This window comes from Mesoplodon bidens (genome assembly GCF_964165515.1).
Source record: "Mesoplodon bidens genome assembly, chromosome: 10".
NCBI lineage: Eukaryota > Metazoa > Chordata > Mammalia > Artiodactyla > Ziphiidae > Mesoplodon > Mesoplodon bidens.
Window position 1 is genome coordinate 65,428,600 of NC_138172.1, and position 24,951 is coordinate 65,453,550.

Below are 24,951 nucleotides of genomic sequence, written 5' to 3' on the forward strand. Positions count from 1 at the left end.
TCTTCATTAATTCGAATAATCAAACTTCTTCCCCAATGCAGAGTTTCTCTCTTTGGATTAGAGAAAACGGACTTTTACACATCGCGTTTTCTTAAAGCGAGGCCGACCCCGGCCTGGTGAGCCCCGCCCCTTGGACTCCGCCCTAACCACGCCTGCGCACGCCTACCCACAGCCTCTGAGTCTCTGCGGGTGCTCTTGGCCATTCCTCCTCTCCCGCACCGCCTCCTTTCCCCGCCCCAGCCCGCAGTCTATAAAATCCGGAGCAGCGGATCGCGCTGGGGAGCTGCGAGTTATCGGGAGCACTGGGCATGCTCAGCGGCGCAGGTTTTGGTCACAAGTAGGAAGGAGGTAGTGCAGGACACCGGCAAAGAGAAGCGGGAGCCACCACCGCGCCGGGGCTGTGGGGGCCGCCGCCGCCGCCTCGCAGCAGGAGCGGGACGGGAGCCGGAGCGGGCGAGGGGCCAGGCCGACGGGCAGAGGGCCGCCCAGCCCGCCCCCCGGTCCGCCGCCTCCGTCCGCGCTGTACACCCGACCCCTGGGTCGGTCCCCCGGGCGGCGAGGAACTCGCGCGGGGGAGCCGGAGCGGACCGGACCCTCCCTCCGCCGGCTGCGGCCCAAGGGCGCCCCCTCGGGGCTGAGCCGCCGCCGCCTTCCGCGGGCAGCTGAGTGTCCGGCCCGCGCCGCGCGCCGGGAGCCCGGAGCGGCCGCCGCCGGCCCAGAGGACGAGGACGAGAGGGGCCGGCCATGGGGCTACTGTCCCAGGGCTCGCCACTGAGCTGGGAGGAGACCCAGCGCCACGCCGACCACGTGCGGCTGCACGGGATCCTCCAGTTCCTGCACATCTACCACGCCGTCAAGGACCGGCACAAGGACGTGCTCAAGTGGGGCGACGAGGTGAGCGCCCGGCCCCCGCCGCCCCGCGCCCCTTTGTTCAGCGAGGCCCCTGCGCCCTCGGTCCGTGCCCTGCGCTGCCCTGAGGGTCCCCGTCCAGCCCGCGGGCGTCCAGCGCTGTCCAGGGCCGTGCTCCGAGCCTTTGGCCGGACTTCTCTCTCCCATTCATTCATTCGGGGTTCGTTTCCATTCAGCAAGTGCGGAGTAGGCGCTGGGAGGGCGTGAGCGTGCAAAAGTGTGCCACTGGGTGCCTGGAGGAGTTTTCAGGCTGGGGTGTCTGCCCGCCGCCATCGACCCACGGTCCCGTCTCAAAATGCCATTAACGTGAAAGGGACTAAAGTTGTCCTGGAAGGCCGGTTGCTGTTAGGAATCAGGTCTTCAGGATTTCGCTTCCGCCCCACCTCATCCTGGTACCTTTTAAACTTCCAGCTTCTCCTCATCAACCACCCCCCGACCACCACTTTATAGATATAAATTAAAACAAATCATGGCTTGGTTTAATTCTAAATGGGAACTCTGAGAGCTTCAAAATTAGGATTTGTTAGTGCCTTTCCATGGCCCAGATCTAGTATCTAAACTTTCCTAATCTGTGCTTCCACATGTGTGCTGCTTCGAGGTGAAATGCCTCTAGATTCTCAATATTGAACCATTGTTTATTGGAATGATTTGGAAAGCACTGCCTCCTGTTAGTTTTAAAGTCTTTTCTGCCAAAGCGTTTCATGCCTTCCCTTCCTGTTTTTAAAAATCACGTGTATATACAGTTCAGATAATCAAATGACTTCTGGACAGTTTCGTTTATATTTTTCGTGTTTTTACCTTTTGCCGTCCATGGCTTGCTCAGGTGTAAATAATTTATCTCCTTGTCAGTGTTATCACTCTTTACCTAAGTGTCAAGGTGCTGCTACACCAGTGCCGAATCTCTCTCCTTGCAAAAAGTTAGTTTTTCTATGATTGGAAAACACTTCTGCCTGTCAGTTGAAGGAATTGTGCTCTTTTAAGCTAGAAAAAGTATCATGACTAGTAATTCACATTTCTACCATAGGTGGTTTGCCATACTTTATTGGACAGAAGAGGGGTACAGTGTGTTTGGTGATGATTCTTCAGTTTTAGACTAAAGCTCTTTTTTTTTTTTTACAGCATCTGACATTTTATATATTCATTTGTGTATTGTGTTTATTCTATGATCTATCCTCTGTTCCCTCTAGATTTTTTTTTCTCTCCCACACCTCCCTTTCCTTTTTTTCCACTAACAAACCCATGTCCTTTGGAATGAGGAGTTTACTGTTTAACAGAAACCATGGAGTAGAAAAGTTATCTTAGATTTAAAAAATAACCCGCTGATCATTTATTATTACTTTAAATTCTGCTTCAGTCATGTCTGGGTAGAGTGTAAGATTTTCAAAAAGAATAAAATTCCTGCCTGCCAGTATTGACAGTCCTCTTGGAAATAAGCAGCATGACCCAAAGGGAAGAATTGAGATTGTGAAGACTTCCCAGGTGGTTAAGAAAAAAGCGCCACTCTTCCTACTCCTGGAATAGCACTTCACTGAAACCTTGGTCTCCCCCAGTTTGATTCTGTCTCCTCTCCTTGACCTGTGGCATGTAGGGGCTAACTCTCCGTTGTTGTACCTCTGCATCTCTGGACAGAGAGAAGATGTGACTTGGGTGGGGGAGGGGGGGTTGTCTCACACCTAAGCATTTGCTGATGCTTCTGTTCCTCTAGCATCATGTAAAGGTAATCACTCTTATATTACATAAAATTACTTTTCAAACTGGAGATCATGATCCATTAGTAGGTTGAGAAATAAATTTAGAAGATTTTAGAAGTCTGAAATTCGTTGTTTCTTTACAGCATCTGACATTTTGACCCTTGAAAAACTAGAGTCTGAACTGCTCAGGTTTACTTATACGAGGTTTTTTTGTCGGATAGTGAATACAACCTAATCCACGATTGGCTGAATCCACAGATGCTGAATGGAAGGCCAACTATGGGACTTGAGCCTCTGCGGATTTTGGTGTCTCTGGCGGGTCCTGGCACCAGTCCCTCGTGGATACCGAGGGACTACTGTGTATTATTTGTGTATTGTGTGTATTTTATGATCTCTTCTCTCCCCCTAGATTTTTTTCTCTCTGAGGCTTTAAAAATGGAAATGGGGTAGGATGAAGAGTACTGGTTTATCACACATAGTGAGACTATTATGTCAAACTTGAGTTATTTGAGAGTGTGTGTAGGGGTGGTATATTGGGTGCATGTAAATTATTTCTTACTGTGGTTGCAGTTACGGGGTTTGAAAGTCAGAGTCCCACATTTATCATGGCAGGCCTCCCTGATGAGATGAGCCTCTGAGAAAGAGCAGGCCGTTAACACTGTTAGCATTGATCCTTGCACATAGTGGGAACTCCCTGTCACGTCTACTGAGTAAAAGTCTGCAGGCAGGATCAGCCTGCAAGTGAGCTTGTTTGTATGCAGAAGCCTAGGAAACAAGCAAGAATCAGGCTGGGCCGATAAAAGTGGAGAAGGGTGTGGTGGGTGCCGTGGCCCTGGAGATGAAGGATGGCCCCACCAGACAGAAAGGGGTGTTTGGGACGTGATATGTTGGGCTGGGTCAGCGTGATACCAAAATACTGCTCCTCGTGGAAGTTTTGATGTTGCGCTTACAGGACCATGGACTCGGATTAAAAAAGGAAAAAAAGCAGCCTAAACCCATCGTTGTAGATCTGGTTGGAAGGAGAGCCTGCCACTTTGGAAATGCTTGGTGCTAGGACAGTATTTGTCTCTGGTGGTATTTATCAGGAAGAACTTGGATTTGGAGTTGCACTTGTGTTGTATTCCAAGGCTTGCCAACCACCTTTGTGGTTGTGAACCTCAGTTTCCTCCTTTGGAAAATCAGAGGGTTGTTCCTCTTTGAAACTCACCTGGGATCATCTTTAGACTGCTGAGTGAAGAGAAGGCTGCCACCAGTCACTGTGGTAAAAATGGTTGTATTGTACAAGTGTGTGTGTCTGCTGGCTTTTTGGAATTCAGAAGTATTTTCCTGTGAGAACCTTAGAAACGGGCAGATCCCCAGGTCAGCTTACAAATGCGAGTTTTGCCTTTAGTGTGGCTGGTCCCAACCCATTGATCATGCTGTTACTGTGGGTTATCGAAGTTCTGACTCCCAGGTACTGGGAAGATACTTCATGCTGCGCCAGATGGGGGTGAGGGGGAGGTGAGATGGGTGTCCCTGGGGGCCCTGATGCCTGCTAAGCGTTCTTTTATGCAAAAAAGTAAGCACTTCTCTCTTCACAGCCCACACACAACTTTTAGGTACAGATTTTGTAAGTTGGAGTATGCACATTAAAAGACAAACCTAGGAAGTTTATAAACACTGCAAATGTGACGGTAAATACGACTCTTGAATGCTTCCTAATATCCCTCTAGTGTCAGCTACCTGCTAGCCTCTTCAGCTACTTAGTGGCAGAGGCATTATCAGAATTGAAATCTGTCTGACTCCACGGTCCACTTCTTAAAATACATTACACCAGGTTTTGGAATATTTACAATGTATGAGATTTCATCAAATCTCTTTTTACAGAGTTCAGACTCTCCAGGTTACAGAGGTGTCAGAAAAACATTTTAAAGGAAACATTTTTTCTGATTTTTCTTTTTTGCCTTTCAAAGGCAAGGTCAGTTGTGCTCTAATTAGCAGGTAAATCCATGAGAACTTTGAAATATACATCTTTAATATTTATAAGTGGGGCTCCCCTGGTGGCACAGTGGTTGAGAGTCCGCCTGCCGATGCAGGGGACACGGGTTCGTGCCCTGGTCCGGGAAGATCCCACATGCCACAGAGCGGCTGAGCCCATGAGCCATGGCTGCTGAGCCTGCCCGTCCGGAGCCTGTGCTCCGCAACGGGAGAGGCCACAACAGTGAGAGGTCCGCGTACCGGGAAAAAAAAAAAAAAAGAAAATTTATAAGTGTGTTATTATCATGTGTAAAACCAATAAGAACTGAGATGGGATTTATAAAGGGCTGGCATATCATTCATAGTTTGAACTTCAAATTACCTATGTAGGTTAAGAATGCTTACATGACTAATTAGAAAATGCATAGCTTGTTAATCAGTAAGCTTATGATCCTATAGCAAAAATAACATCCTGAGCTATAAATCTAGAATGGACAAAAGCATAGTCATTTGAGTCTCATTGAAGGTTCTGTGTATCTTTGGATGAAGCGCTTATCTCAGTTTTGTCATCTGTAAAATGGGGATGGGGAGAGTAACACCTTCCTTATAGAGTTAGTAAGATTAAATGAGATAATGTTGTTGGAATGGTTTACAAGTAAGTGCCTAGTCTTTTAAGTAAGACTCATAAATGTTCACTTGGAAATGCTTAAGTACCCAGGATATCTCATTTAAATAGCCATGGTTATTTGGGAATGAGACATTCCATGTTTGCCGGTTTTTAACTGAAATTTGCCCATTCAGATATAATTGTATTCCATTAGCGTAGTAATTGTTTATGGTATTTCTGTTTTGTGTGTGTGTGTGTGTGTGTGTGTGTGTGTGTGTGTGTGTTTGCGGTACGCGGGCCTCTCACTGTTGTGGCCTCTCCCGTTGCGGAGCACAGGCTCTGGACGCGCAGGCTCAGCGGCCATGGCTCACGGGCCCAGCCGCTCCGCGGCACGTGGGATCTTCCCGGACCGCGGCACGAACCCGTGTCCCCTGCATCGGCAGGTGGACTCTCAACCACTACGCCACCAGGGAAGCCCTGTTTATGGTATTTCTAAACTGCATTTCAGAATCTAAATTGTGTTTTTAAAATGCATTATTTGACAATGACTTCTTAGAATAAGGTATTGAGCACAAATTACTCTGAGAATGCATGAAGATTCCGTAGGTCACTGTGTGCTCTCTGTATACGAAGCACAGTTGCTGCATCTTTCTGTCTCTTGCTGTCACTGTGGACATCAGTTTATCAGAATTTACTGATGTGTCTAAAGCACGGTGGTGAAATCCAGGAAAAAGAGTGAAATATGGTTAGAGCTTTCTGGTGATTTTCTTTTTTTTTCAAAATTACCTTTTATAACAAAGAGGTTCATTTTTGAAGGTTAGGGAACCAGAAAACTGATTGTGTGTACAGTTGAGCTTTATATAACATGGATTCGAGCTGCACTTGTCCACTTATACATGGATTTTTTTTCAATAAATCACGTACTAGAGTACCACATGATCCAGACCATAAAATTTATATGCAGATATTTGGCTGTGTGGAGAGTCAGCATCCCTAACCCCCTCATTGTTCAAGGGTCAACTGTGTATTAGGAATTGAGGCTAAGAATTTAAGCTTGGCTTAAATGTGAGCTTGACTATCACTTCTGTTTGGGATTCTTTCCCCCTGTTCATTTCGTGTTATATAGTTTTATGTGGACTTTCTTTTTAAACCAATTTCATTGAATTATAATTTACATACAATAATATGCACCCATTTTAAACATAGAGCTCAATGACTTCTAACAAGTGTATACAACCAGATATCTGCAACCACAGTCAAAATAAAGAAATAGGAAACATCTGAGTATATATAACACTTCCATCACCCTTCAGATGTTTCCTTGTGCCCTTTGCAGACGTGTGAGACACACAGCACCCCAGGTGATTCTGATGCTTCAGGCACCATCTTTGGGAAGCTGCCCTAGATAATTAGGGTCATTATTTATATGAAGAGAAGGGAAGAGAAGGGGAAAGCATTCCAGGCAAGTGAACAGTGTAATAAAGGCAGAAAGGTGAGAAATAGCATTGGTGTGCAAGCGTTCTGTGCCTGGTGGTGTTGTCATTGCGGTGAACAGGTAGGATTAGTTTGTAGAGGTCTTTGGATACGTAGAGGTTTTGATGTACTTTAAATATGGCGAAAACACAATGGGAGGAAAATGTTTATTCCTTCTGCACACCTGGCTCCCCTAGAACTTGTTTCTGAACTCCTGAACAAGTTACTGTGACCCCACCACATCACTGTTGAGTTCCTCTTTGTGAAGAGGAATGTCCAGGATATCACTTCTAAAGGTACCACTTCTAGAAATGTCTAGTAGTGGTGTTAGAACATGTACTAACTAGAACTCTGTAGCTTCATTTTGAAGGAGAAACCTAGGTAATGTTCAGTGTAAGGCCCCGTATCTTGAGAAAAGATGTCAGAATATTATCTGAGCCTCTAACATAGAATTTGTGTTTCTGTCTAGGAAATCTTTCATTATCTAAGGTTTTCTCCTGTATTTTCCTCTAGAAGTTTTATGGTCTTAGGTTTACATTTAGGTCTATGATTCTTTTGGAGTTAACTTTTGTGTATGATGCAGGGTATGGATTTTTGGGTTTGGTTGCTTTTGCACGGTGCCCCAGCACCACTTGTTGAAAAGACTATCCTTTCTCCACTGCCGAAGGCCCTTGCACATTTGTCTAATATCAGTTGTCTATGTGTGGTTTCATTTCTGGACTCTTTGTACTGTTCCATTGCTCTATTTGTCCTTATGCCAATACCACACTTTTTATTGCTATAATTTATAATAAATTGTGAGATCAGGTAGTCTTACCTCTCCAACTTTGCTCTTTTTCAACTCATTTTGACTCTTTTAGGTCCTTTGAATTTACACGTGAGTTTTAGAACATCTTGGCAGTTGCTACCCAAAACAAACCCTACCGGGATGTTGACTGTGGTTGCATTGAACTTGTAGATTGTTTGGGGAGAATTGACATCTTAACAATGATGCTTCCAGCCCATGAACAAGTATATCTCTCCACTTGTTTAATTTCTCTCATCAGTGTTTTGTAGTTTTCAGTGGACAAGTCTTTCATGTCTTTTGTCAGATGTATCACTGAATGTTTCGTATTTTTTTTATTGTAAATGGTATTACTCTTTAAGTTATAATTTCTGATTGTAGTTGCTACTATATTAAAATAAAATTGATTTTGTGTATTTATCTTGTATCCTGAAACCTTACTATACTGTTTTTGAACATAGGGAATACAGTTCTAGTAACTGTTTTAATGTCTTTGCTAACTCTATCATCTCTGTCATTTAAAGTCAGGTTCAATTGACTTTTTCTCTACATTTTGAATAGGTTTCTCTGCTTCTTTGCATGCCTGGTAGTCTTTGATTGGATGCCAGACATTGTGAATTTTACCTCGTTGGGTGCTTGATATTTGCGTGTTCCTAAACGTATTCTTAAGCTTTGTTCTGGAATATAGTTATTTGGAGATGGTTTGATCCTTTCAGGTCTTGCTTTTACAATTTATTCAGCAGGTCCAGAAGAGTGTCACTTTAGGGCTAATTATTCTCTTCTGCCAAGGCAAGGCCTTCAGGGGTACCTTCCTCAATGCCCTGAACTAGGAGTTATTCCATTCTGGCGGGGGGTGGGGGGGGGAAGGCACCCTGTCCCGGCTTTGGGTCCTCACCTCTCATGTGTGGGTCGATTTACTACTGAGTCCTTAAAGGGGGGACCCTCTGCAGATCTCCGGAATTGTCTGTGCAGCTCTCTTCTCTTTGGTACTTGGTCCTGTGACCTCTAAATTACTTGGTTTCCTCAGATATTCAGCTCTATCTCTTCAATTCAGGGAGTCCTTCCCCCCGCCAAACCCCCACTCCCACCCTGGGCTCTGCTGCACCTCCCTGCCCATGATCTAGTGCCTCTCACCAGGCAGGAAGCTGGGGCATTTGTAGGGCTCACTCACTTTAAAATTGTCCCTCCTATCACAGGGATCTCTACCCTTTGTTATCTGATGTCCAGTGTCTTGAAAATTCTTTTATATATTTTCTCTCTTTCTCTCTTTTTTTTTCAGGGGGGGGGGCGGGTGTAGGTGAAATTGATCGCTATTACTCCATCTTGATCCGAAGTGGAAGTCTTTCTACCTTTTCTTTGAGCTCTGCTCTCCTTTGTCTATAAACTTTGTCCAAAGGCTAGCTACCCTCATGGTTATATCTCCAGCAACCTAGATATAGCCAAGTTTTTAAAGTCAGGATTTTCTTTGCCTTTATGCTGTAATGTTCATCACTTAGTACCACTGTTATCATCCCATGACTGGGTATTTGGTGGAAACACAATTATTTTGAAGTTTGCATACATGTTTAAGAATGGACTAACTTGAAGATGGGAGTGCAGCCCCAAACAGTTGTGTGATCTTAGATACAGAACTTAAATTCTGGGCTTCCCTGGTGGCGCAGTGGTTGAGAGTCTGCCTGCCGATGCAGGGGAAACGGGTTCGTGCCCCAGTCCGGGAAGAGCCCACATGCCGCGGAGCGCTGGGCCCGTGAGCCATGGCGGCTGAGCCGGTGCGTCCGGAGTCTGTGCTCCGCAACGGGAGAGGCCACAGCAGTGAGGGGCCCGCATACCGCAAAAAAAAAAAAAAAAAAAGAACTTAAATTCTTTGGACCACAATTTCCTCATCTGCAAGAGTAATCAAAAAATTCTATCATTTGGTTTTGAATTGCATGCTTTTATATGTATATATAATTTCTAGTTTTATCTTTTAACAATTTGACTGTTTCAGAATGCTTTAAATGCCACACAACTTAAAAAAATCAGGAAATGTGTACAAGAGATAGTAGAATCCGTTTCGTTATCCCGTCACCTTTTGGGTTTTAGGATTTTTCAAAGAGAACGTACTTTACTGGCTACTGAAAAAGTAATCTAATTACAAACCCATAGATATTAGGTTTCTAAAACCTTTTCCTTAACTTCCTAAGTAAACCTGTTTGAACCCCATAATGTTTCTATTAAAAAAAAAAAAGCAAGATATTATCGCAGACTGTTTCCTTCAGAAAAACTGAGACTTAAGCTTCACTTACAGGTGGCAAACACTAAAGTCTTTATTTCCATGATGGATGACTTTTAAGTATTTATTGAGTGACTCCTGTTTATCAAGGACTTCCTGTGGTAGGTCATGGGGTTGAAGAGAGAAACCAAGAAAAAGGAGAAGCTTCCTGTCCTTGAAGAACTCCAGTGGCATGGCAGGGTCGGGGAACAGGCTGGAGGGAGGAGGGGAGGAGTTTGCTCTCTGCCTGGAGATCCTGGGAGTCTTGGAGATGGGGGGCGGAGTGGGGGACCTTCTGGGAGGATCTCAAAGGGAGACAGAGAGCGCAAGGGAAGGGTGCGTGCAGACGTGCGACTGTGAAGTGCCTGAAGTTGAGGATCACTGCTGTGGCCTGGGAACCAGAGCAGGGCAAGGGGAGTGGCTAGAGGCTGAGGCTGTCGAAGGTCCTTTGTTTTTTGGGGGGTTTTTTGTTTTTGTAATTAATTTTTTTATATTGGACTATAGTTGATTTACAATGTTGTGTTAGTTTTAGATGTACGACAAATTGATTCAGTTATACATATATCTTCTTTTTTTTGAATTTTTGAATTTTATTTTATTTTATTTTTATACAGCAGGTTCTTATTAGTTATCCATTTTATACATATTAGTGTATATATGTCAAGGTCCTTTGTAATGGACCATGCCAGGAGACGTGGTATTGTCAGTCCAGGAATCGTACAGGGAGACTCATCCTGGGTCTCTTCGGCGGTGGTGGGGGAAACGGGCTGGGAGGGTAACTAGATGCTGGGAGCTCCCACTGCAGAGGTCACCTCGATGCTGAGGGTGGGGAGAGAGTGTAGCCTGTGGGGATAGTTCCTGGGGAACTGCTTGGATCTTCTGGTTTGGGACCTCCTAGGTGAAGGAGCCCAGTGCTCATACAGTGGAGATGCTGGGTAGACAGTGCAGAGGGGGCTGGAGCAACATCTGAGCTGGCTGTGTGTGTGGCAGGGCAGCCACGGGCCTAAAGATGGGGTTTAAAACCAAGGAGGAGAGCGAGATGACTAACCCAGAGAGGAAACATGGCCATCCCCTCCGAACCCTGGTGATACACACAGAAGGACCTGTGGGGGCAGTAGAACTGCCCTGGGGGCAGGAAGGATGGCAGGCTTTCGAGAGGGGTGCAAGGATGGGAACGGAAGTGAAGCCGGAGTTGGCCGGTTAGGGGACTGGAGGCTTTGGCAGCGACCTATCTCGAACATACTAGAACTTGGGAAAAGAGCAAAAATTGGTTTCCGGCCAAAATAAATGGCTCAGAGCCCATGCATGTTTTCACAGCTTGTAGGGTCCTTGAAATCTTGGTTATGATTTTCAGAAAGAAACAGAATTGAATTGGGAAAGCATACGCATTTTGGTTACTTAGTAACCATGGGGATTGTATATTGAAACTGATCATAAAGGATTGAGTAATTTAGAATGATGACCCTAAGTCTCCTCCACTTAAAGGCTGGGTTTCTCAGACATTGTTTCAGATGTTTCAGAAGTTAAGGAAACATAAATAAGCGTCAGACTTCTAGCCAAAAGAGCACATCTTTTATAGGTGTCCAGAAAACTTGGTTATCTGGGTTGGTATATTTTTGCAGCATTCATATGGCCACGGCTCTACTCTGTTGGACACTGTTTGGAGAGCTTTCTGTGTTCTTAGATGTTTGTGTCTGTTATGGTCAGGATTTAGTAATTAAACTTATTTCCACAACAAAATTACAAAAGAACCCCCAAACCAGATGTTCCTAATTACATAAATGTTCACACAAACCCACTGTCTTGTCTCCCAACCCCCAGGCCCTTTTTTCAGCCCTTTGGATTTAGTTAACACCTTCCTTTTTTTGAACTGGATGCTGATTTAGCAGAGTTAAAACAAACCCTGAAGGCAAGAGCCTCCGTGAAAGTTTACATTTTTTAATTTAAAAAGTTTTTTGCTTGAAAGGATACGCTGAGCACTGTAAGCCTCAGAACAACGTTAAAGAGGTTATTTGGGAGTGCTTCCCTCATTTCCCGCTAAAGCGTTTGCGTATTTACACAAGTCGGGCACTTGGAAGGCATATTGTCCAACACACCGTGCGGCAGCAGCCCTGCCTGTGGTCCTCCCTCCATGGCTGTGTGAGTGGTATCCAGGGCTCAGGAGCCGCCGGCCCCAAAACACAGACAGCGAGAACTAGGAAGCAAGCAAAAGCCCTCTCAGTACAGAGTGCACACACTCTACTCCTGGAAGCCTGTCTCAAACCCTCACCCGGAGATTGCTCACTTTACACACAATTCCTGCAAGCTGGTCATTTCCTTCCTCAGTTCAGGATGAACTACAAAAAATCAGTCGAGGCAGCAATCAGAGACCAAGTCGGAGAGCAGCTTGGAAAAGCAGATCTCGACACAGCAGCCGGTGCCTCCCAGGGCCTTGCTCTGTTGAAGAAATGAAATTTCCCCGAGTCTGAAGCCCTAATAAAAAAGTGGGAGTATGTTTAGTATCTTCCTATTGTAGCAGAAGAGGACGTAATCAGTTTTAGAAAGATTTCCACTGATGTATGCATACAGTTTAAGAGACCATGTGCTTAGAAGGGGTGAGCTTTAGGTAGCAAGACGATGCATTTGAAAAAAATTCCCTTCCTGGCAATGCAGTGTGTGTACTGCCTTATCTTTGAGAGGGAAAGAAAAATGGATGGTTTTATACCACAAGAACTTCTGGAAGAGTTTAATGACAGACATAGTAGTTTAGAGTTGGAAGGGACACTTTGTTAGATTAGGACATGTTCCAAATGTCCATAATTGTAATATTTGTGAGGACAGAAGGGAAATTAAGACTGCTCTGGCCTGGGCAACCACTTCCACGACTCCACAAGGCACTAGTGTGGGTGGCACCCCTGGGCGTGGGACAAGAGAGGTCCTAGTGTTGGGGGCTAGCCAAGGCTGCTCTGAAGAGGTAGCACTTGACTAGAGCCCGGCAGGAGCCGGCTACTTGAGGGCCTGCGGTCAGAGCTTCCCAAGCAGAGAACAGCGGTGCTGTCCAGGCCCTGGAGTGCTTGGCTGGCAGAGAAGCAGAAGGAAGGCCTGTGTGGGTGCAGCCTGGGGGTCGGGGCTGGAGTGGAGGGGCGGCACACGTGGTGAGGGTGCTAAGATGTGCTGAGTTTGAGCCATTTGAAAGTGTCCGGGAGGAGGGTGACTTGACCTGTGCCAGCTGACGCAGAGCTGGCGGTGTTCTGCACGAAGTTTTTCCTTTTACTGAGACCGCGAGCACCTGAAACAAACGCTGCGCAAAACAGTATTTGGGTGAAATAGTACTTCCTTTCCCATGACTGACATATTCTGGTATTTATTCTACTCATTTCAACGTTTTTTGGTAATGTTGATTACAGGCCACCACGGACCCGTAAGAACACTTAAAAGACACTGTTCTACCTCAATACGTGTGTCCCTGCCCGAGAGCTAGAAAATGATCACTAACGCGTGAGGATACGTGTACTCAACTACCACTTTAAGCACTTGACATGCATTATTTTATGTACTCCTCCCCAGGGGCCCCTTGAGGTAGGCGTTATCCTCATTTTATAAAAGAAAAAAACACAGATGTTACTAAGATTCAGACGAGGCTCCAACCCGAGGCGAGGCTGGAGGTGGAAGGGAAAGGAGTGTGGGGTGGGGTAACAAGGGGGGTGGGCTGCTTTGGTAAAGGTCTCGAGCAACAAGTGCAGGCTTCGGTGTTCTTGGTTACCAGATGACCAGTGGTTCCCTCCTAGTGAAATGCCAGCTACACTCTCAGATCTGAAAAGTCGAGGATGTGTGGTCAGTTTCTCGGTCCGAAATGCTAATGCTAACAGGTTTAGCGATGTGGCTGCGGCCTTTCCAGCTAATCTTCTGCTGGCAGCCTAGCCCTGTGAAAGGGCAGACATGTTTGAGCCTCTGTGGGAATGAGGCTGACCTCACTTGATAGCTATGCTGCCAGGCGGACCTTGTCCCGGGCAGCAGGTAGTGGGCCAGCATCAGAGCCCCAAGTCAGGAGCTCTGGTTTATCTCAAACAGAGATTGTAATCCTTTCCCGTGAATTCCAGGTATGGCAGGAAGGAGTTTGTATTAGCAAGTCTGCATCCTGCAAACGCTGTCTTCAGCAGGTCAGAACTGGTCTCTTGGTGGGACCTGCCTCAGCATCCAGGCACCATCAGATGCGGTTATGAAGGAGACCCTCACTGTGGTGGAATGGCATTGGACTTGGAGGTCTGGAATCGCTGTCACCTGCCCCTGGGGGCCCAAGGGCCCCTCCGAGCACAGCAGTGACTTAGGAATTGCACGTCCTGTTTTGGCACTGGATCTAGGTCTCTTTAGAAAGCATCACCCTCCCTTTGTTGGGTGGGTTAATCTATCACCAGTTCCTAAGAACTAAAGCCCTGAATTTCTCATCTCTCGATGGTGGTCCCTGAATTTGGGCCAACTTCATCTCTAAACACACTTACAGGGACCTAGCTTGCTTTGTCAGTCACCTGCTCCAGGAGTGCCTGGGGCCCTGAGCCAGCCCTGCTGAAGCCCTGGGTTCTCCTTTACCTCATGGGAGTCCTTCAGGGGCCCTGACCTCTCACTCCCTCACCGCCCCCTCCCCACCGAAGCGCTGCAGAGCAGTTGGTCCAAGACACCCTCTCTTGTCAGCCACGTTGACCAGGACGCTGTTCTCAGGAAAGAAGCGAAGAATTCACTTGTCCTCAGAACCCAGAAGCTATAGTACTAACCTGCAAGTGTTTTGAGGTAAATAAGAACTATTTATATTTACAATATTATTTCTTTAGGAGGACGTGTCTTCTGGCTTAGGTTTCTAAGTTGCAGAGTGCCCGTGTTGGTGGCCACAGCAAACATCTCCTTTGGTAACTTCACGTGATGTGCTCTCTTTTGTGAGGTTAATTTGTGGGAGCAGACTGGTTGGGTTCTACTTTGGTTCAGAAATAAGGTAGGAGTAACTTAGCCTGGTCTTTGTAACCATTAGAAAATGAAAACTGACACACGCCTGAAGTGTAGTGGCATGGTTAAAAAAAATCAGCCAGTGTCAATTCAGAGGCCCAGAAAGTAAATGTCTCACACCATTTGTAGGACATGAAAGAGCAGATCGGCATGCAGGGCTTTCCTTTGCACCAGCAGTAATGCATCAGTAAGTGTGTCAAGATATAATTCCAAGAGGTGGTTTCTCTCGGGTTTAAGTCCAGTGGTGTCCAGTACAACTTCCTGCAGTAATTGAATTGTTTGCAATATCCAGTTAGGGACTTGGGAACTGAAATTTTTATTTTACTTTAATTTAATTTTATTTTTTATAAATTTATTTTATTTATTTTATTTTTGGCCGCATTGTGTCTTCATTGCTGCTTTCTCTAGTTGCAGCGAGCTGGGAGCTACTCTTCATGGAGGTGCGCAGGCTTCTCATTGGGTGGCTTCTCTTGTTGTAGAGTACAGGCTCTAGGTGCACGGGTTCAGTAGATGTGGCACATGGGCTCAGTAGTTGTGGCTCACGGGCTCTAGAGTGCAGGCTCAGTAGTTGTGGCACACGGGTTTAGTTGCTCCACGGCATGTGGGATCTTCCTGGACCAGGGCTCCAACCCGGGTCCCCTGCATTGGCAGTCAGATTCTTAACCACTGCAACACCAGGGAAACCCTACTTTAATTTTAAATCTAAAAAGGTCACACATGCCTAGTGTCTACCATAAAGGAGAGGGTGTTTTTTTTTCCCTTTCCTTTATTGAAAGGTGTCATTGGCCCCTTTATGAGATTCGTCACAATTTTTCCTGCTCTCTCTTGAATCTTAAAATTTTTCACTGAGGCTTCATATTACTAATCTTGGCATGTGAAGAATTTGTTTTGGTAGTGATTCAAGGAAGTTACTTTACGTAATCGTATAGGAAATTCATCATTTTACGCAGTGTTAAAATTGAGATTAATATATTATTCATAAAGAACCTCCTGCTCTGTTAGCTGAAGTCCTGGTCTAGGACACTGGAGGAAGACCAGGCCAGGGCAAGGCCACGTTTATTTTGTGTAAACTTCCCTGGCGTACACCCTGTGTTATTCTGTGGTATGAAATGGCATTTCATAGTGGGGGAAAAGTCAGAATATAGCAGATATTATAAGAATTTGATGTAACTTTATTTTTGGCCTGTGTTTCTTTTTTTTTTTTTGAAGTATAGTTGATTTATAATGTTGTGTTTCAGGTGTACGACAAAGTGATTCAGTTATACATACATATATATACACATACATATATATGTATACACATGTGTATATTCTTTTTCAGATTCTTTCCCTTATGGGTTATCACAAAATACTGAGTATAGTTCCCTGATGTAACTTTAGAGTAAACTACTAAAACATTTCCTTTTAGGGAAAAGAGAGCAGTTTAAAATAACATTTCAACAGTTAGAGTCTAAAATGTCACCATATACAAAGGGTTCCTGGACCTGTGGTGGTCACCTCAAGTTCACCCACTGTTTCAGGCACAGCTGCTCTTCTGGTCTTGCCACGCAGGTCTTCCCTATTTCACTACAAGTGATTTTGAAACCAAGTAGCATCACCATTGGTTCTGGCACCCCTTTGGGTGCTCCAGGCTTGAGTATCTTGCTAGATACGGAAATGGGTGCCATCCAACTGGATGGTTGAAAGTGCTCAAAAATATTGGTCATTAGTATTTTGCTGTGTGAGAAAACCATCTTCTGGGCAGAAGGCACAGTCACTAGCTTTAAAACAGTTTACAGTCTAGAGGCGGGACTACTGTGACATGGTCTCCAGGGGTGGGCCCAGTTTATCTGCATCTCTGGGCAGCCAACCAGGTGATCACGCTGCAGTCAGGGTGGTGGTCAGGGGAAGCACAGGGGTCAGGGGTGAGGGCTGTATTTATGACGACCCTCTCCTTTGCCTGGCCACCTCCCTCCCCCCAGGAAACCTTCTGATACCCCAGGCGGGACCAGACCCTCCTGTTACACGTGCCCCAGACCATTTAGCTCCCTTGAGTTACTGACTGTCATTTCAGCCACCTGTGAGCTTGACAGCAGGAGTCACATCCACCTGGCTCTGTGCAGTGCCCCCAGCACCTGCCAACCACAGGACTTTGGGTGAAAGGACAAAGAGTGTGGAGGCAGCAGGATGCTGTGTTTCAGCACGGATGGGTCATCAGCTAGTTAGAGCCTTATCTCCAGATGGCTGCGGGCTTGTCCAGGAGTCGGTGTAAGGAGAAAACCAGGTCTCTTAGATGGAATGGGTGGTTCCAGCCGAAGTCAAGACTGCTTACTGCTTGGGCCGGTGGAATGGAGGAGCTGGCCCTGAATCCTGAATTGTGAATTTCTTTAGGGTGGCTGCGGACCCCGCCCTGCAGCCCAGTCCTCCTGGGCTGAGTTACCCCGCACCTTCCCCCTCCTCGGCCTGACCACCTGGTTGCAACCCCTTCTCCAGGGTGTAAGGAGGCCGGAGTCTTCATCCCAGTGCCTGGGAAGCAGTGTAGGACCTCACTGTCCCCCAGGGACACAGTGATGGGTTCCCTCTCTCCAGAGGTCAGACGCATGGTAGGTTAAATACTTTAGAGGGGTGGCCCAGGGACCTTTGTATAACATTGTTTCAAAGGAATTTGAAAATTCCTTTTTTCTAATATACACAGAAGTTAACAGAGGAACTTTCTCAAAGTACAGTCTCCCTAAATAGGGAACTGCCTGTAGCTGCTTCTGAGTCTTATGGAACTAGATTGTTTCCGAATTAAGTGCTGTTTTCACCTCAGCGCTGATGACTTGAACGCATCAGTAAGACAACTCTCTCGGTCTATTCAGGATGCTGTAGCAAATACCACAGACTGGGTGGCTTAAACAACAAACATTTACTTCCCACAGTTCTGGAGTTTGAAAAGTCCATGGTCAGAGGTGGTGGTAGATTTGGCTTCCAGGTGAGGTCCCTCTTCCTGGCTTACAAAAGGCTGCCTTCTCGCTGTGTTCTCACACAGTGGAGAGAAATCATCTTTCTCATCTCTTATAAGGGCACAAATCGCGTCACAAGGGCCCCACTCTCCTGACCTAATTACCCGCCCCCCCCAAGGCCTCTTCTAAATACCATCACATTGGGGGTTGAGGGCTTCAACATAAGAATGGTGTGGGGGGCACTAACATTCAGTCCATAACAACAACTAATAAAAATTCATCAAAAGTTTATTTTTGTTGTCATTCAAACCTGCCAGGCTATTTCCCTGTGGTTACTAACATTTTTCCCCCCTTTTATATTTCTTAGCTGAAGGGCAAACCAGTCTCTTGAGTGGTACTATTTCTGTGATAGGGAGGGCTGACTCAGATGCCTTCCACCTGGACGGTGGGTCTGCAGACCAGAGCCCCCCTCAAAGGGGGTCTCCCCAGCCCCAGCCCCTCTGGACCCAGGCCTCCTGCTGGGCTTCCGCACTTTGGTTTGTTTTTAAGGCTGGGATCTGGATTTCCATGTGAAATGTCAGGTAGATAAGGTAGATAGTGGATGTATTGTTGCTTGTCTCTTTTATAATAAGCCAAACAAAGTACTTTCTGGGGATTGGTCTGCCACCTGCCACAAGTTTGCCATCTCTTCTCTGTCTTGGGGTCTTGTGCAAAGGGTGCTCTCAAGTGTTTGCCTGAATGGTCCAGCTCCAATCTTTTCACTTACCTATGGATGATGTGTGTCTTATTTTAACCGTAAACAGTGAGTCACAATCTTCACTATTGATACCAACTATCATGAATTACAGCACGCAATTTCAGGGAAAACAAATGCAGGTTCTATTTGTACTCTGCCCAGAAAAGTCTTACTTTGGTATTTCACTCTTGATTTTTTATCAGAATTCCACCAGGTATTGTTATGAATGCACTAGTGCACCTTGCATTGTAAATTCTGTATGGGTTCAGAGTGGGGAAGTGGTTTTAAATTATTCCTGAAAAACCAAACCAAAATTGCCAAAACTCCTAAACTAATACCTCTATATTGGTGTATTTGATTTTGATTTAACTGTCCATTAGTGAGGCTCATAGTGGGATGATTAAATAACCTACCAGTGAGGAAGGATAATCTACCTTGATTAGAACGCTCAGGTAACCCCTTTCATAAACTTACAGTAAGCCCACCAAGGAAATACGTTGTAAAATGCGACTACTACTTGCAACTGCGATTTACAGAATCCTGGCTTTGAAATACTTCTTTCTCGAAGTACAATTTGTCAGAATGGGCATCTTGACCTTTCTATAAGGTATTAAGTAGAACAGGGGAAGACGGAATCACGTAAGAGCCCTTGTCCTCCCACAAGGCCACTGTTGGCCATTCTCTCCAGGTTTTCGCATTATGCAAACCTCACTCACTAAGCACCGTTGTGTAAGCAGATCTGACTCCTCAGGACACTGTCATCCTTTCCAACCTTCACGTTTCCCTACTTTTCCTAAAGGTCGTATCAAGCACGAGTCTGGAGGAATGTTCATCTTTCTCTCCTTTATTTCCAATAGGTGGAATACATGTTGGTATCTTTTGATCATGAGAATAAAAAAGCCCAACTGGTACTGTCTGGAGAGGAACTTCTTGAAACTCTGCAAGAAAAGGGGGAAAGGACAAACCCAAAGTAAGCTGATGTACTGAAGGCTTCTTTGAGGGTTTCTGGAACTGTTAGAACCACTGGAATATCATCTCTCCTCCCACGTACAGGAGACAGGAGAACACAGCAGTTTAGGGCTCTGGCTCTGGTTCCCAGTTGCCTGGGTTCAAATCCTGCTTCCTCTGCTTAATAGCTGGGTACCCTTAGGCGAGGTACTTAACTTCTCTGTGCCTCAGTTTCCTCAACTGTAAATCAGGGATAATAATAATACCTACCTCTTAGGGTGTAGACATTCCAAATACGTTAGTAAGCACTTAGAAGAGTAAACTCAATATAAAGTTTGTTTACTATTTAAATATTTTTTTAAAAAATTGGCAGTTACCAAGATCACAAACCATGGTGTTAGAGAAAACTTGCAGATGGGTTTTGCTTGGCTGGCAGGATGTTTTTTAAATATTTCTTTATTTCAGTAGACAGAGGTGAAGGGGGCATGTACCTCTAGTTCATTTTTCTACCCACTAAGTTTGGGGAGGCTGGGTTTGCATTTGGAACCCAGTCTTAAACTGAAGGAGGCCTTAAATCCCCACGTCCTTCCCTGCAGAGTGGACAGGCTTGCTTGCCTTGGACAGTGCATGCCCTGTGTGTGTCTCAGTTATTTATAAATATTTTAGACCCAGCACTTGTAACCCTTACGTAGTTGAAAAGCTGTGGAAGATTAACAGCCACTGGGAATTGTAAAGAGTTCTTGGCTTCTTGTATACCCAGTGGTTTCTAAATTTTTGGAAGCAACTTTTTCAAGACTAAAAATGGAGCAGACTGCAGCAGAAGAATAAGATGGACTGAAACCTTTTCTCCTCTGTAGCCACCCTACCCTTTGGAGACCAGAGTATGGGAGCTACATGATCGAGGGGACACCTGGCCAGCCGTACGGAGGGACCATGTCTGAGTTCAACACGGTCGAGGACAACATGAGGAAGCGCCGCAAGGAAGCGACATCTCTACTGGGGGAAAACCAGGCCCTCTGCACGATCACTTCATTTCCCAGGTTAGTCCCTGTGTCAACGTGCGTGGCTGGCATTTCAGAGCATCCGGGTATCAAGAGAGCAGATCACAACCCAGCACTTGACCCCACAGCTCTCATGCTTTGCAGACAGTTCATCCTCATCACACCGTGTCTGGTAGAATCTGTAACATTAGAGCTGCAGGCAGAGTCACATGCCAGCCTCTGCCAGTGGTGGTGGTGGCCAGGGGGACTGTGGAAGGACCCGAGGGCCACAGACTCCGCAGGCCGAGCGGAAGGAGCAGTGCACAAGGAAGGATGTGCGTTGCCCCCCAGGTCAGATCAGCGGACCCCCGATGGGGGGCTGACATCAGTGCTCCCAGGGTCTGTTGATACATATTAACAAAGAACAAGGGAGTCACTGGGTCATGTTTGGATTGTGCTGAAAAGATTTAAGATTTGTCATCAAATCTAGTTATGGCTAAAGTTTCATAAGAGTAAATATAAGGTAAATATGAACAGTGAAATTCTGCCCTTAGCTTAGTATGAGGTACGTAAATATCACACAATTATAGGTAGGATCTGTTGCAAGAATGCAGTTCTACCAAATCGTAAATCTGGTTATCTCTGCTAGATATCTGTCAGATTGTGGCAAAGTATGCTTACCTCCCCAAAGTTCAAAAGCACTTTGGGGATTGGTATCCGTGGCCTGGAACACTCTGAACTATTTTTATGCCTTCTTTTTTTTTCCTGGTAAATGTCCATGATGAACATAGGCATTCACAGTCACACCACTGGTCTTAGGACACTTAAAAGGAATTTTCTTTTTTAAAATCTCCATGGTCACATATAAATAGTTGAAACCTTATTTAAGCAACTCATCAGACATTTAGAGAAGTATCTTTTTCCTTCTCTTAAGTTATTATGAAGGGAGGAGAGTTGAGCTAGGAATAAGTTTTATTCTAAAAATCTAATTTTTTTAAAAAAGCCTAACCATATCTTTTATGATGAGAGGGTATTTTTGGATTTGTAAACAAAACAAAGATAATAATTATTTGTTTGTAGAAGCCTCACCTTACATCCACAGTTAAATGATAGGGGAAGTTTTGTTTCGGAATCAAGAGGGAGAGGAAGGAAGACTGAGTTTCTTCAGTGTAAACAGAGTGATTCTCTTTCCGTAAACAGGTGCAACTGTAGTGTGGCCCAGTAACCCAAACAGTGGTCATGTGACTGTTTACATTTAAATCAGTCCGACTTGTATACAAAGAGAAGTTCAGTTCCTCAGTCTCGTTCGCCTCTTTCCACCTGCTCAGTACCCATCTGGGCAGTGCAGGTCGGGAGCATTTCCATCCCTGCAGAGGTTCCGTTGGACGGTGCTGGTCTGGAGGAAAAGTAGGGCTGGGGGTGCCGGTCTGAGTCCTGGCTGCCCGCTTCCTGCCAAGTACACACGTGCTTCTCCAGCCTGATTCCGGTCAGCAGAGAGACCCCCAGATCTCAGTTTGTCACTCTCTGCAAGGGCTTTTCCTAAGGCTGCAGGCTGTCAGTGAATAATGTACGGAGCTGCAGGAACTCTGAGGAGCCCCATCATAGCTGGGGCTGTTTTCCAGATAAGTTCGGCAAGTTCAGTTGTTGTTCACAATGCGAACATGGGCGGCCAGTTTTATAAAACGTGAGGTTGAAAATAAGGCACCGGCTAGTCTTGGCTCCCAAGCCAGAAGTTTCCCACTGCCGATCTACACCCTGCTTTGTTTCTCTGTTGGAATTAAAGCTCTTCCTCGGGTCAAGTGAGATAATAGGGTTGGGTTTCAGCCTCCAGAGGGAGATCTGGGGGTGGACAGGGACACCGGCAGAGAACCTGCCTGATCTGGACGGATTCATGAGGTGCCTGGCAGAGGCAAGAAACAGGAGGCCTGTCCCAAGTCGAACCAAGCTGTTGGGGAGGTGGTGGTGTGAAGGGGTCAGAGCTGGTAAAGGAAGACGCCTCAGAAACTGCGTGGGGGAAACAGCCAAGGCGGCCAGGACGTAAGTAAGTGCTCTGCAGACCCTGAGTGGACGGAGGCTTCTGATAAAATCTGCAAAAGGGCTGCAGTCACAAGAGAAGAGCTTGGTGAGCAAGACAGACTGCAAAGGCGTGGCTGCAAGGGCCACAGTGTTTGCAGAACACCTGTATGCCGGACCCCTGAAAAAGGCAACGTTACACATGCACGTTTTTAATCCCTGAAGACAGATTCCATCTCTTTAGTTCTTCAATTTGTTGTAGATTAGGCTGCCCTGGGTTCACGCTGCCCGAGTTCAAGCCCAACCCAGTAGAAGGAGGAGCTTCCAAGTCCCTCTTCTTTCCTGATGAAGCGATAAACAAGCACCCGCGCTTCAGGTGAGTGTGTGGATGACTTGGATCCCTGGTTCCCTGCCCTGGGGGTGCAGTGTCCCTCCCGGAATCATTACTGAGTGGTTCCTGAATTCCAGCTCCTGTGGTAATTAACCAGAGGAGCCTACAGACCCACAGCTACGCCTGTTCTCAGTCCCCCAAGGCTGCTCGGTTGGTGCTGCTTGTTTCCAGGCTGGATCTGCCTGTTTTCCAAGTGATCCTAAAGTTGTACACTTAACCACAGATGCATTTCAATCCTAGTTCTGTTAACACCTGTTTGGAGAAGCTTTCTTGTCATCCTTTTTACCTTTTCCTCCTCTGAAAATTACCGCCAGTATCTGTGGTCTTCTCATCCCACTCCATATACCTTGACAATAAGGTAAAATATGTACAATACCTGTGTATATAGTAGGCACGCTCTACCTTCTGTTCCACTAACTTCTAAGTCTGTTAGTCTGTAGTTTCAATTCTAGGGTTTCAAGTTGCTTCAGGGCCCACACCAGTCTGATCTTAGCTTTGTACCTTTGAGTCTCACCTGTCATACTGAACCCGGGCTCCTGACCTAGAGTTAGGGACCTGTGACTTCTCAGTGTTCATTCCTGTAACAGGTCTGCACACCTGCTACGTGCAGAGTCCGTGGGGAAGATAAAGACATATAAACATAGTTTCCAACATCAAGTGTTGATAGTGTGCCAAGGGGAAGGTGGAGATATTCAGCTGCAAGAAAAGGTAGATTATGACAGGTGTCCAAAGATGGTAACACCAGAGAGAGGAAGGTGCTTCTGATTGAGGGGGTCAAAAGCAGGCCTCCTGAGAGAGGTGACATTTACACCATCGACAGCAGCACTGCCCAGTAAAACCATAATGCAAGCCACATGTGTAATTTTAGTAGTAATTTTCTGGCCACGTTAAAAAAGTGAAAAAGGTGAACTTATAGTGTATTTTATTTAACTCTATATATCCAACTTGTGACCAGTATTTTTTAATTATTAATAAGTTTTACTTTATTTCTGTACCAAGTCTTCAAAATGTGCTGTGTGTTCACCCTCAGAGCACATTTTAATTAGGACTGGCCGCGCGTCCAGTGCTCACAGCCACAGCTTGCCTAGGGGCTTCTGGATCAGACATCGCAGGCTGGAGGATAGTATTAATGCTGCAGGATGGGTGGAGGGAGTGATGAGGTTCTGGGGTCCAGAGATGCCTGGGGAACATGAGCACCACAGTTTGGCTCAAGTCTTTGGACTTAGCATGGAAAATGTTAGAAACGTAGGGTGAGGCCAGACCATGGCAGACCTTGAACACTTGAGCTTGGTTTGGTGAGTCATACGGAGCCGGGGATCAGGGCTTGGGCAGGAGAGAGAATGACATTCTCAAACAAGAGCCAGAGGACATGGTATTAATGCAAAGCCTTCTTTGAGGAAATCCCCTCAGTCTCTCGGTCCACACGAATTTTTGGTAGGGATGTCTTAGAGGATTAGTTTGAGGGAGGATTTCATTCTGTGTACTTGCATATTGTCAAATTCTTCTTTTGCATGATGGTTCTTAGGTGACCAACTTAGGACATTTGTTGTCTGTTTTTTAGTACCCTCACCAGGAACATCCGGCACAGAAGAGGAGAGAAGGTTGTCATCAACGTCCCAAGTGAGTCTACAGAGGTGGCAGGTGGGAGGGGACCCCCCCATTGTTGTTAATCCTTGACTCTCACCCATTTCCTGCTCTTTTCTTTCTTTTTTTTTTTTTTCAATTAATACTGCAGTATTTAAGGACAAGAATACACCATCTCCATTTATAGAAACATTTCCTGAGGATGATGAGGCAGCAAAGGCTTCTAAGCCCGACCACATTTACATGGACGCTATGGGCTTTGGGATGGGCAATTGCTGTCTGCAGGTATCATTTCAAATATCCAGAGAGGCAAGCTGTCCTCATCCGTTTCTATTTATTAACTTCTTTTCTCTATAATTGCATGTTTCCTTTTTAAAAATCACATTTTAATCAGGTTGAAATAGTAGTTACTACTTCTTTCTGAAAACCAATGAAGTTATCTTAGTTAATTCACTGGAAGTTATCTCTGGACAGAATTTACCGAATCTACAGTTCACTACAAAGACATAGTTGTTAATGAACTTAAAATGTGAAATATTCCGCAGTCACTGTCTCTGTTCTCTCTGTGCCTAATTTTTGCTGCCATCTAGTGACTAGCTTTGAGATTGTAAACATTGCTCAAATCTTATCATTTCTGAAAATGAATTCTGGATGCACTCCAGTGAACTTGTGATCCAAGGGAAGGATTATTTGGACTTTAAACTTTTATTTTCCTGCAAGGCCATCTAGT

The 24,951-nt window shown here is 45.6% G+C and overlaps 1 protein-coding gene across 1 annotated transcript in view; it reads left to right on the top strand.

Moving 5' to 3' along the window:
• The first annotated feature begins 292 nt into the window (after positions 1-292).
• Positions 293-24,951, top strand: part of GCLC (glutamate-cysteine ligase catalytic subunit) — a 39,763-nt gene continuing 15,104 nt past the window's right edge. Inside the window, exons 1-6 of the mRNA XM_081246401.1 lie at positions 293-894; positions 19,163-19,275; positions 20,111-20,293; positions 22,509-22,622; positions 24,199-24,257; positions 24,373-24,506. Of these exons, the coding sequence (XP_081102527.1) occupies positions 745-894; positions 19,163-19,275; positions 20,111-20,293; positions 22,509-22,622; positions 24,199-24,257; positions 24,373-24,506 (753 nt within the window). The 5' untranslated portion in view covers positions 293-744. The remainder of the gene's footprint in view (positions 895-19,162; positions 19,276-20,110; positions 20,294-22,508; positions 22,623-24,198; positions 24,258-24,372; positions 24,507-24,951) is intronic.